The sequence below is a fragment of the Hyalella azteca genome, unplaced genomic scaffold (genome assembly GCF_000764305.2).
Source record: "Hyalella azteca isolate HAZT.00-mixed unplaced genomic scaffold, Hazt_2.0.2 contig1120, whole genome shotgun sequence".
Lineage (NCBI taxonomy): Eukaryota > Metazoa > Arthropoda > Malacostraca > Amphipoda > Hyalellidae > Hyalella > Hyalella azteca.
This window is the reverse complement of record NW_025931451.1, coordinates 65,893-77,294: the sequence shown is the minus strand read 5'-3', so window position 1 is coordinate 77,294 and position 11,402 is coordinate 65,893. Positions and strand designations below refer to the sequence as shown.

Here is an 11,402-nt window from a genome sequence, read left to right as displayed (position 1 = left end):
TCGTAGAAATTATTTATATCTGTTCCTGGAAATACATACCTACAAATCAAAATGGACAAAAGCATCGTTGACATCATTGAAATTCCTTTACCCATACCTTTTACTAGCTAGATATAGAAAAGTATTGACGCGAAGAAATTGCAAGTTCCTTACAAAAAAATATAGATGCTTTGAATTATTTTCTCAGTGTGGTTTGAGCCAACGGATGTACTCAAAGCTCACAAGCCCTGGGCTGGGAACTTGAGACCAGACACAACGGCGGGCTATTCACTAGCGACTACAGGCGCGGTACAAGCAGAAGCAGGCAACGGTAGGAGCGACGAAGACGATCAAACAATGCGAACACACGACGGTCGCGCCAGCAGAAAAGAACACGGAACGCCGGTCAGGCGCGGAGGATTGATGTTTGCATCTCCAAACCTCAACGAGCTACGCATCATCTGCAACTTCCTCAATCTAGGTAACGTACTGACAAGTTTTTATTGGTGAAAAATTGTTAGGTTACGTAAGCTGTGAATTTAGAAGTAGGTTATCGCTTAGCTGATCATTATGTATTAATCACAATTTAATTACTGCAAATGAAATCCATTTTTATAATGACTATCATCTCAATTAAATAATAATAAATGAAATTAAATGTAGATTCTCTGTAGGCTATATATGACTTTTGAAGCCTAGGTTGGTGTCGGTAACCTTTCACCGCTCTTTCTTCCAAGTTGCCTCGAAGATAAATACATTTTTGTTATAAATTTGGCAAGGGTATCTCTTAGTTCAAACTTCTACGTGCTAAATATCAGCATTAAGCTTTGCTAGTGATTTCAGCTTTTTGAATGGCATTACGTGCAAAGGTGGGTGGTGTTATTGAAGCATTTCAGGACCAGGTGGGTTTCAGCCAAACAATTTGATATGTACTGGAAATAAACTTCTATCATCCAGTTCATACCAGTAATGTTTCTAACATCTACTTGACGCCACTGGCACAGTCCTTGACCCGTCTACGTTCATGAGCACAACTTTCATGTCTACATAACCTCAGTCACCTGTGCATAGGGAGTCGGTTCTTCAAACTAAAAATCAGTAGATCTTATACCATTAATTTGATAGAAATTTTGTGTGCCTCAAAACGCTCTAGTCTCATTAGCTTGGAACTTGAACAATTAATGATTATGGATTTTAAGTTGCTTTAGCTGCACTGGCACGGATAATTCGATATGACTGAGCTTCAAAATATACACCGAAGACGAGATGCAGAAAATAGTCTTAATACCCGATACGCCCCGGAGAAATTGACGTTTTTTGAAGTTTGTTCGTAGCGTTCGATTTATTCGTAATAAAAACTCAACATTCAAGGACACAAGTTGCTCCGACACTGCACGTATATTCGAATTAGGTTTGAATTCACGTTTGAATGCGAATAGGTACGTTTAGCCTTTGGGGCGCCAACCGTCCAGCAATAAAACCAGTTAAACGGCACGAACAGTTTTCAAACACATACTCTCGCCACTTTAATTGTGCTTTAGAGGTGTTAGAAAATTAAATCCAGGTGAATTTATCAGTTTTTCATTCTTAATAGCAAGAAGATGTCCCCTAACACCGATTAATGTATAAAGTATTGCCACTGATCGCTCGTAGGTTAACCGTATAATTCCTCCCTGGGAACAGTATAAAATTTTGAGTCATTTAATTTTGAAATTAGCACGAGCTTATAGTGATATTTGATAGACACGAAAAATATACATGTACGCATAAATACTATACCTATGTAATACTTCAAACGCACCTTTCTTGTAACTAACATTACATTGAGTTACGAAAATTGAGATAGCAAAAAAAACTTCTTACGATTTTGGTAAAATTTCATCAAAAGTACTCCAAAATATTTTAAAATTCTTGATACGTTTTCAAGATATCTCGCCCAGTGAACTGAAACGTAATATTATTAACAATGCAGCCACTTGATGACCCTTAGAATTCGCGAGAATTGCAGCGAAGTTCCTGGTGATGTTTCTATAAATTTTTTGCTGCTGTCAAGTTGAACATCACTACAATGTTTGTAACATCTTATATTCCATTTCAATTTCAATAATTTTTTGATTATATTATATGAATACTAAGTAAAAATAACGCATTATGCAAATGTATGTACGCGAAAATAAGTTATAGGTTCTGATGAAAATCTGCGATGTGAGTATGGAGAAATAGTGTTGACGGTTTCTGCTCACGAGATACGTACAAATGATGACCTAATCGAACGTCAGTGAGAGGTTTTCCTTATACGGTACATTATATATCCCTACTCAAAGTGGCAGTTGCATGCATGTTTTTAAGACTCGCCTCGGATATAAACAATTTTAAAATATACGCAAATCAATATCCAAGTAAGTCTAAACTTGAGGTGAAAATAATATATAACTAAATATTCGTGAACATGACGCCTGTTTTCGTGTTTAAACGGTCAAATTTTCCTATACTACGCGCACGGTGAGTAGTTTGTCAGCTTGGTGCTCGGAAGGCTTGCTGTTACTGAATACTGAGCAGCGGTCAAACGTTTTTATTGCAGTCTTATTTGTTTTGCATCTTGCTTTCTCTCTCGCTTTGTGGACCTTGGCGACAGGGATGTCTATAGATACCAGTGTTGCGGTGTTGCCGTCTAGTGCTCTCTAACTGCAGAAATGCAGAAATCATGTGGCGTGAAGTTGAAGTAATACTGTTCGTACTTTGTGGTCGTGCATGTGCTTTGTTGTTGTTAATTGGGGTATGAGTAAGCTTATAGATTATGAAGAGAAAGGCAAATGCAGCTGATGTCATTTATGAAGAACATATAGCCATGGTTTTTCTTTCTTAAATTCCTATTACATATTAAAGGGCAGCCGCATTTGTACCGGAAAAGTTGCATATGAAGTTAATTATGCAATAAGTTGTGTTTGTTTGCTCAGTGTTTTATTTTGGGGACAATACTCGTTTTTTCGTTGTTCCGGTCTTTCTGTCTTTAATCAAGTTGAATTATCTTAGAAAGTTTCCGGACTGTAGTATGTTTTCTCACTGGACAAGAATTTATTCCAGTAATATGATAAAATTAGACTGCTTTGATAGCGAAATAAAATTCTAAACATTATTCTTTTTACGTGCAAGTGCTTGTTACTGGAAATCCATTAGGATATCGCACCATCTCTACCAAGTCTACTTCGTTCTGGCATAAAGATATTGCTTGGTCTATTCTCAAGAAATTCTTGTTCTGTCAAGAATTTTCTTGTACGGCACAGAGACTCTGTGCTGACAGGCTCCCTCGACCGGTCTAGGATCCTTTGCACTTCAGTGTTTTCTGTGACAGAACGCTTGCAGGTGGCTCTGTTGTGAAGTCCGCAGGTTTACCTGCAGACATTATTCATTTCATTGCCATCTTGAAGTATAGATTTCACACCACAGCACATCCAAATGTGCAATAACACTCAGAGCAATTTCAGTTCGGCGCACGTTCATTCAATTGTAAAATTGATTTATATTATTTTCGACAACGAAGTAGTTTTGAGGAATATATTACCATGAATATTTTTTTCGCTCCGATTCTTTTCACTCACCACAATTGTTTTCAGTAGTCGTTTTCAAAGTGTTAATAATACACAATAATTTAAGAAACTTTTATTAAACGTGTCATATCGAACTTTATTGCTTTTCATATTTTTTTATTGAATTGACACTTAGCACAATGGTCGATTTGGTTATGATTGTTCTGTGCTCCGTCAAGTTCATCTTAACCATCGTGATGGCAGCGATTGCAGCGATAGCAAAATGACACCAACGCTCTGTGAGAATTAATTAATTAAATAAGTTTTCCCTTTTTCCGTCACCTAGCCAATGATTCTTCGCAAACCTGTACCGGGTCAGCGACCTTTTTTAATTTCTTGCAGCAATATGTTTCTTTCTTTCTTCTATTTGGTGTGGCTTTTTAGTAACACTTATAAAGCAGGAAGAAATGCCAGAGATTTCAATATTCTCACTGTATTTTTTTTGTGGTTTCTTGATTTGAAACCTGAGCAGAATTTTAGGTTTGGCGTCGCGCCTACTGAATTATCAGCTGTCATAACAAAAAAATGCTAATGAAAGTCAATCATTTGCGGAGAACAACGTCTACTATAAATTTATTTTACTCTATCTTCATCTCATAACAGAAAAAGTTAATGGAAAATTATTAGATGTCATCACTTGTTTGGTTTTGTGTAACAGTTCTGACGTTCAAATTAACTTGATCATTAAATTTAGTCTCTAAACAGAGATCATATAACGTCCTCAGCCCGTTACTGCAGGACTAGGTGTCTCAGATTCATAGCTGATCCTGAGGAATCGTCATTTAATGCAGATCGGATGAGCAAATTTAGACAATAAATGAACTAAAATACCCCAATATCCAATGAATATTTCGAAATATTTTTCATAGGAAATTTATTAATTTATATGAAATTCAACAATTACAGGCGACGTGCCCCCCATTCCATCGGAAAACGTGGATTTGCCGAACTTCCTGAGCCACATCGTCGCCATAACCGCTCCTCTCTTCACCTCGCACAATACGAAGGCACTTCACAACCATCATGTCGGCGATAATGTGGCACCTCCAAACAATGAACGTTGCATCACAACTCAAGTTTCCTTCAGCTCTCAAACGTTGACAGAACGTGGAAAGGGAGTCGAAAATTTGAATGAACGTAATCAGAGTCCTAAAAATTCTGTAAAAAATGGCGGATCATTTGAACATATCGGAGACAAAAATGCATCACCCGGCGGCTCATTATATGGTTCACAATTGATTGAAAATACCAGGACAGAGCATGGAGAAGATATCGTAATGGTATCGCCAAAATCGCGGCAATCCGGAACTTTGACTCCGGCGATGACTGCGCTCATGGTGACGCTGGGGCAGCACGGCTTCTTGGTGAGTCATAAGCAGAGCCCACACAAAGACGAATAATACACGAATGAACATTAAATAAACCCGGATGCACTAGCTAAAAATTTGATTATGTCTGGCCGTCTTGGATAAAAATCTAATAAATTGCAATGACAAGCATGTTCAATACATTGAGTAATTGTAGCGCCGCGTAAAAATTTGATTGAATATGCCAACACCAGTTAGTGAATATCTCTGTTGGCGGCAACTTTATTTCGGAATGATAACAAATATTTACGCTATGTAGTGGCTGATTATCTATCTTTCAGTAAATTGGCCATGCCAATGTCGATGAAATCGCACACTATTTTTCATTATGGTTAATTTCATAATTGGTGAAGTTTTTATTGTGAACACTTCAACATTGCAGGTGGTCCGACGAGCTGTGACGGGCGAAGAGGACTCGCCACTGATGCCATCCTCAGCAGCGACGACGCGTGGTCAAGGTTCCGACGAAAGAGGTGAACTTATAATTTCTTTCGAAATTTGAGTTTCAAGATTAAGAAGATCTATAACTAAATTTTATTACATCTCAAGCGATTACCAAATCAATAATTATTGTAGGCCGGAAAATTGTCTGTGTAATGACTTTTTCATAAATTCGTAACAGTGAAGACTAAATTCTCAGGCTGTGAAATTTATCTGTGCAACGAAACTTAGGAATATCAAATGAAAAACGGGGCAACATCAATTATTCTGAATAACCATGAGGAAATAATTAATTCTTTTCACCGTGTGCTGAAAGAACCATAATGGAATGTATGAATTAACTAATACCTAGGCTTGCTGAATTTCTTTCAACATTAATTTTAAAGAATTATCAAGTTTCAAGAGGTGAAGCAGATCTGAGGAGCTTCACTGTGGATGCATGAATTCTATTTTAATTTATCTTCTATATGAGACATCGCTCCTCCATTTTTACAATTTGATGTTCTTTGTACGGTATTACGTATACAAACGTACCGTATACGTATATGATTTTTATGCCAAGTTAATTTGAGGACGGGGGTCATTCCTGGTTATGTTTCTCTATTTACGTTCTCCTTTTAATGTTTAATTTTCATTTACTTTTCACTATCATTCATTCCCTGCTCAACAACTTTGCAGTCTTATTTCATTATCGCTTCAGTTCTCTTCCTCAACCTCGGTACTCTCCTCCCACATTCCCCGTACTGTCGTAACTGTCCACCCCCAAGCCTCCTAACAGCCCTCCCTCCGTATCCTCGTAACTGTCCACCTCCAAGCCTCCTAACAGCCCTCCCTCCGTATCCTCGTAACTGTCCACCTCCAAGCTTCCTAACAGCCCTCCCTCCATATCCTCCTAACTGTCTACCTCCAAGCCTCCTAACAGCCCTTCCTCCGTATCCTCGTAACTGTCCACCCCCAAGCCTCCTAACAGCCCTCCCTCCGTATCGCGTTTCAGGAGAGGTCGTTGGGCTTCACTTCCCACCACCAGCCTGCGACTCCGTGGTGTCGGTGTCTGGGGCTGGCGACTGGTGAGGCTCACATACAGCAATTCGAAACACATTCTCTAACCTGTTACAGATTATCGTATAGGGGTTCAGATAAGGTTCACTTCTCCAAATGACAATATTTTTGCAGTCAATTTGCTTACGTTGAAAATTTGGAGAAAGTTAATTTTGTGCAATATTAAATGTTTGAAAATTTTGCAGTATAACCACAGTAAAGGGGTTAAAAAGAATCCGCAGGAATAAACCGAACCATTACCAACCATCTTATTCATTATGGTTCAAATACTTATTAATAATGATTTGGATTTCCATAATTTAAAAACAAAAAGAGGGCACTAAATAAACAATAAAAACCAAAACTGTAGTAGCACTTGGCTCTGAAAGCAAAATTTTTCGTAACGCGGAGAATTCCATTTTAATTTTAGAGAAAAGGCGTAACTAAAAAACGGCACATTTTCTGTTTGCGCATCACGCCAACTCCAAATTATTATTCACAGTGCTTTGTCGTAATTTATGACGTTGTAATAGACGATTTGACGCTTGCTAACGTCAGGTCACGCGAGAATGTAACATTACTTAAACACAAGCTATGTTTTTAAAATAAACGTTAAACAACGTTAACGTGTTGAAATTTCGTTTATTCTTTTACGTCGAAAATAATACTTTTTTTCTCTCGATAGTCTGGCCAGCGGTTTCATAGCAGGCATGCTGCGTGGCGGGCTGGTGTCGGAATGCGCGGCGGCGGCCACCAGAGCGGCGCTGCTGTCGCTGCAGGCCACCGCCGCCGTGCCACCAACACTCGGCGCGCCTCCAGCAGTCGTGGGGGCAGACAGACTGGCCTTCACGCTCGTTCCTCACCGGGACTGAGTCGGACAATTCCTCAGTAGAAATGTTTTCTGAATTACTTACTTAATGCACCATAAGGGATATCAACTTACTTTTAGTCAAATTCATGCCTGTATCTAACATTTCAACATATGGTGTAAACGTGGGGATTTTTAAATTTACTTTATTTTGTTAATTTAGGGAAATTTCAGAATGAGCGCACTGAAAATGAATTCAGCCGTGCTTACGTCTCTCACATTCAATAAACAATGCAGACCGTTCAAAAATAAAAAAAATTGAACACTGAAATTATATATTTTTATCAACAAAATACCCTTTAAGTTCAATTACGGTCACTTTCTGCACAATATACTTATGGTGAAATATCTTTAGTAGCAACTTGTCGCCTTACTCGAAATGGATTCTCTTGCTTCGCAAGTCAAAACTTTCCGTGATTCATATACTACAGTTAGGTTTCCGTACTAAACGCGATGCGCTAATCTCGTACCTTAATGTCAACTCCATACAGTAAAGCCATGACAAGTTAACGTATCGAACAGTTGAGTTTCTCGCGACCGAATATTGGAAATTATAGTGAAAATGAAATATTCTCAGCGAAAAATTGGGCCAGAGCTTTGAACGAAAGATGAGCGCTTCACGACATCAGTAGCATAGATCTGCAATTGGCATCTAATGATCAAATTAGAGAGCAATATAAAAGCAAATTTGCACAACAGCGTTAGGTTCCCAAGACTTCATGAAAGGCAATAATCTAAGAAATAAAAATTCAAAAATTCATCAACCGCCAATCAGTGGTCAAGATACGTATTTGTTTATGCCATTCAATGAAGAAAAATACTGCAAAAAACGTAGCATTATACTGAAGCCTCCGCTAAATAAACACAAAACTACATCAGCCATGAAACCGATCGCTCTACTGATACCAACGTCACCTTAATACAGACAGAGTTTTACATTGCCACTGGAATGTGTATACTCGAGGACGTGAAACACAACCCAGTAAACGTTAAGGCATTGTTACCTGATTTGAGTAAAAAGGGCACGCATATTATATAAAGATAGGAGTATCTACGTAACAAAATAAAGAGTACACAAGACCTGCGAATCCTAGGGAAGTTACCTCAAAATAAGTGATAACCAAACTCTGATCTCTGATTACAAGATGCTACAGCAAAAGGCAATACAAATAACAACAAAATGTCCCATAAAATACTCAAAGGCAAGGATTTATATTCCTTCAACACATGGCAAGAAATTCAATGCAAATAAATTCTCACAAAATGTTATCTGGAGAAAACAATGGAAAGAATAGTACGGAAATAATAATTTAATTCATAACTTTTGTGAAGTAAATATCACTGTTAAGATTAGCAATAATCTATTTGAAATAACATGACTACCGGTACCCAGTTTCTACTTGTATTGCTCCCCTGCAGGAGATGTGCAAGGGAATTAATATTTTAATTTGTCTCTAGCTATGACACGGATTAAGTCTCAACTAGAACGTGTTTTGCATTTAACCAATTTGGAAAGCATTCGAACGTTCAACTAAATTTCCTAATAAATTCTAAGCTTCCTCAAGAGGCAAAATATGTAATGAATGGAAGAAATATGAAACTAATAATTAATTCAATGGAGATGAAGTATCCAAAGTGTGTAAGACTTGGGCACAATACTTCATTTCAGATTCCGATTTATTGAAATATTACTTTTTTAAATTTCCACTTAACTATACTGAATAGAAAAGGTATGCGTGTCATGACACCATCTGAGGTTAGTGTGAAGCATATTCACACCAGATGTCAATTAGAACCACAAATTCACCGTTTCTCTCTAGCTTCTCGATAAAATAGTTTATATAAAACCTGCTTATCATTCTTTAATAGGGTACATGACTCATATATTAGCTGGAAGCAAACAAGCCACAAGAAACGAAGTGGTAGCTAGAAGTATTTCAAGAGCAGATAGAGAACGACAAGTACAATGAACATGCCACCAAAGAGAATATATTTATCCTGAGCACCTCTCCTCTCAACAAGCCGCATGATCGTGTTGCTCATGCCTAGAGTAGCGGCCAAGTCAAGCACTCGCTTGTGAGCTCCTTTGAGGACTGAGCCTTGGTCCCGGAGACCCTCCAAGATGTTGCTGCCAGCACTCAACATCTCGTCCACATACCGGTTAGAGGACTGCACAGGTCAAGCTAATTATTTCAATGCATTTAATTTGCATACATCACACTTAGATGATTGACACTCAGGTATATTAAATAAACCAATTGCAATAATTTCCCGGATCACAAAATTCGATTAAATACATACAAGATTAAAAAATGTAACTCAGTACTCACTGCAGTGAGTGACAGAGAACGCATTTTCTCATCGACAAAAACGAAGTCACGGACGGACGGACCAAAAGATGGACATGGCGAGCACAATAATGCATTTTTTTCCATAAATGAGAAAATGCGCTATAAAGTACCTATCAAGTCTTTGGTTATGGAAAGCATTGAAATGACTACTCTTGAAATGGACATAATTTAGACTGTAGATTCTCTCTTAGATCACATGATGCAGAAATATTTCCAACTGGCAGGAAGAAAGCCACACAATTAATTGATTCAACACATAAAAATATAATTAGTGATCAACTCCAGCTGGAAGTAGGGACAGGAAATCATTGATTCATTGACTATCATTCTAATAGAAATATTAAGCTTGTTTACCTGGAGCCGGTTGTTATGCTGTAAGGAGTAGTCAAGACTAATGGTTGTGTGATTGCTGTCATTAGTGGTGAAGCTCCTGCTCAGAAGTTCTGCTCGTTCTTCTTCTTGCTGACGTTTCAATGCCCGGCGTTGCTGGATCATTCGTAGAGAATTCTGTGGAAAATCAGTTCAATATTGGACCTTTCCTAATATTGAGTAAAGAGTAGCAGAATTTAATTTTATTGCTCAAACAGAGCCTGAAACATGCACGAATATTCTTATTAATTACGTAATTGGAGCCTGAAGAATGATCAAATTTCTAGTAAACCAATCAAGAAAGATTGCACAATAATGTCACAGAATTAATTACAATTGACAACAGCATTAAAAAATGTGTAAAAAAATGAACCCCAATGATGAGGTGTTCAACAGATCCTGGTTGTAGAGAATCAAACATGTTTGTATTATACTTAACTTCTCAAACACATAAATGACTTTATTGACATAATTCAAGTGCTATGAGCACAAAAGAAAAAAATTTTCGTCTAAGAACCAAGAGCTCTGAGAATTAAATCATACCATTATATGTTGACAGTCGTACTTGAGCTGGTCAACTCTGTATTTGGCACTGCTTCGGCGCTGAGGAGGCTCTTTGTTCACTAAAATATCTAGCCGAGCACAGTTGCTGTAAAAAAATGTGAACAATGAGAATGAATTATAAGAGGTAAAGAGATTGGATAAGTCCAATATTGAACTTAAAGAGAACTGATACAGCAGGAGATTGAACAGATATTCTAAAATTTTGTGATGTTGATAGTTCAAAATTTAATTAATACAATTTGGAGACATGAGTCAGAACTTGCATACAAATTTTTGACATTATGCTTTGCTCATGTCTCAAGTAATTAGAAGTTTAATATATTGCTCAAAAAGTAGATAATAGAAATTGGGACCTTTTTTCACATATATAATAACATCAAGAATTTTACCTGTTGACTTCCTCAAGCTTAGCTTCCACTTGTTTTTCAACATCTTCTCTGCTGGGATCATCTCCAAGCCTCTCAATGCGACCCAAGTCTACACCTGCCACCTCCTGAAGCAATCTGTTGGTTTGGTGGTATAGTGCATCCATGGATCTAGTATTCCCTCTTCAAACTTTTAAAACTATCCCACAGAGTGACTGAGGAAATTTTGAATCTGTGTAACCTTTTGTGACCTGCAAGTTAAGATGGTGAATATACTTGGCTGACATAAATCATCATGGGATCAAAAATTTTCCATAAATATAATGTTAAAATTTTACATGTAAATGGTAATCTTTGGTTCAAACAACTGCTGCATTATCAAACAACTAGATAATTGAGTTAAATAGGCATTAGAGTTTTATATGAGAACAATTTCCTTAGGAGACCCACCACCACCACCAGGCTGGTAGCAA

The 11,402-nt window shown here is 37.6% G+C and overlaps 2 protein-coding genes across 2 annotated transcripts in view; one reads left to right on the top strand and one right to left on the bottom strand.

The window, feature by feature from the left end:
- The window catches only part of LOC108675273 (pseudouridine-metabolizing bifunctional protein C1861.05), a 139,732-nt gene extending 132,181 nt beyond the window's left edge, over positions 1-7,551 (top strand). Inside the window, exons 11-15 of the mRNA XM_047881610.1 lie at positions 188-460; positions 4,473-4,930; positions 5,316-5,406; positions 6,369-6,441; positions 7,098-7,551. Coding sequence (XP_047737566.1) covers positions 188-460; positions 4,473-4,930; positions 5,316-5,406; positions 6,369-6,441; positions 7,098-7,284 — 1,082 coding nt within the window. The 3' untranslated portion in view covers positions 7,285-7,551. The remainder of the gene's footprint in view (positions 1-187; positions 461-4,472; positions 4,931-5,315; positions 5,407-6,368; positions 6,442-7,097) is intronic.
- LOC108675282 (Golgi SNAP receptor complex member 2-like) lies at positions 7,533-11,180 on the bottom strand. The gene is made up of 4 exons (XM_018163278.2): positions 10,954-11,180; positions 10,544-10,649; positions 9,986-10,138; positions 7,533-9,449 (listed from the first exon to the last, which is right to left on the bottom strand). The coding sequence occupies exons 1-4, from the start codon at positions 11,094-11,096 to the stop codon at positions 9,207-9,209; spliced, it is 645 nt and encodes a 214-aa protein (XP_018018767.1). The 5' UTR covers positions 11,097-11,180; the 3' UTR covers positions 7,533-9,206.
- Positions 11,181-11,402: the final 222 nt, after the last annotated feature.

Excerpts from the sequence above, each read along its gene's own strand:
- LOC108675282 (XM_018163278.2), bottom strand. The coding sequence starts at position 11,096 with ATGGATGCACTATACCACCAAACCAACAGATTGCTTCAGGAGGTGGCA. Across the intron at positions 10,650-10,953 it reads AAGCTTGAGGAAGTCAACAG|CAACTGTGCTCGGCTAGATA; the intron begins GTAAAATTCTTG and ends ATTTTTTTACAG. Across the intron at positions 9,450-9,985 it reads AGCATAACAACCGGCTCCAG|TCCTCTAACCGGTATGTGGA; the intron begins GTAAACAAGCTT and ends TGACCTGTGCAG.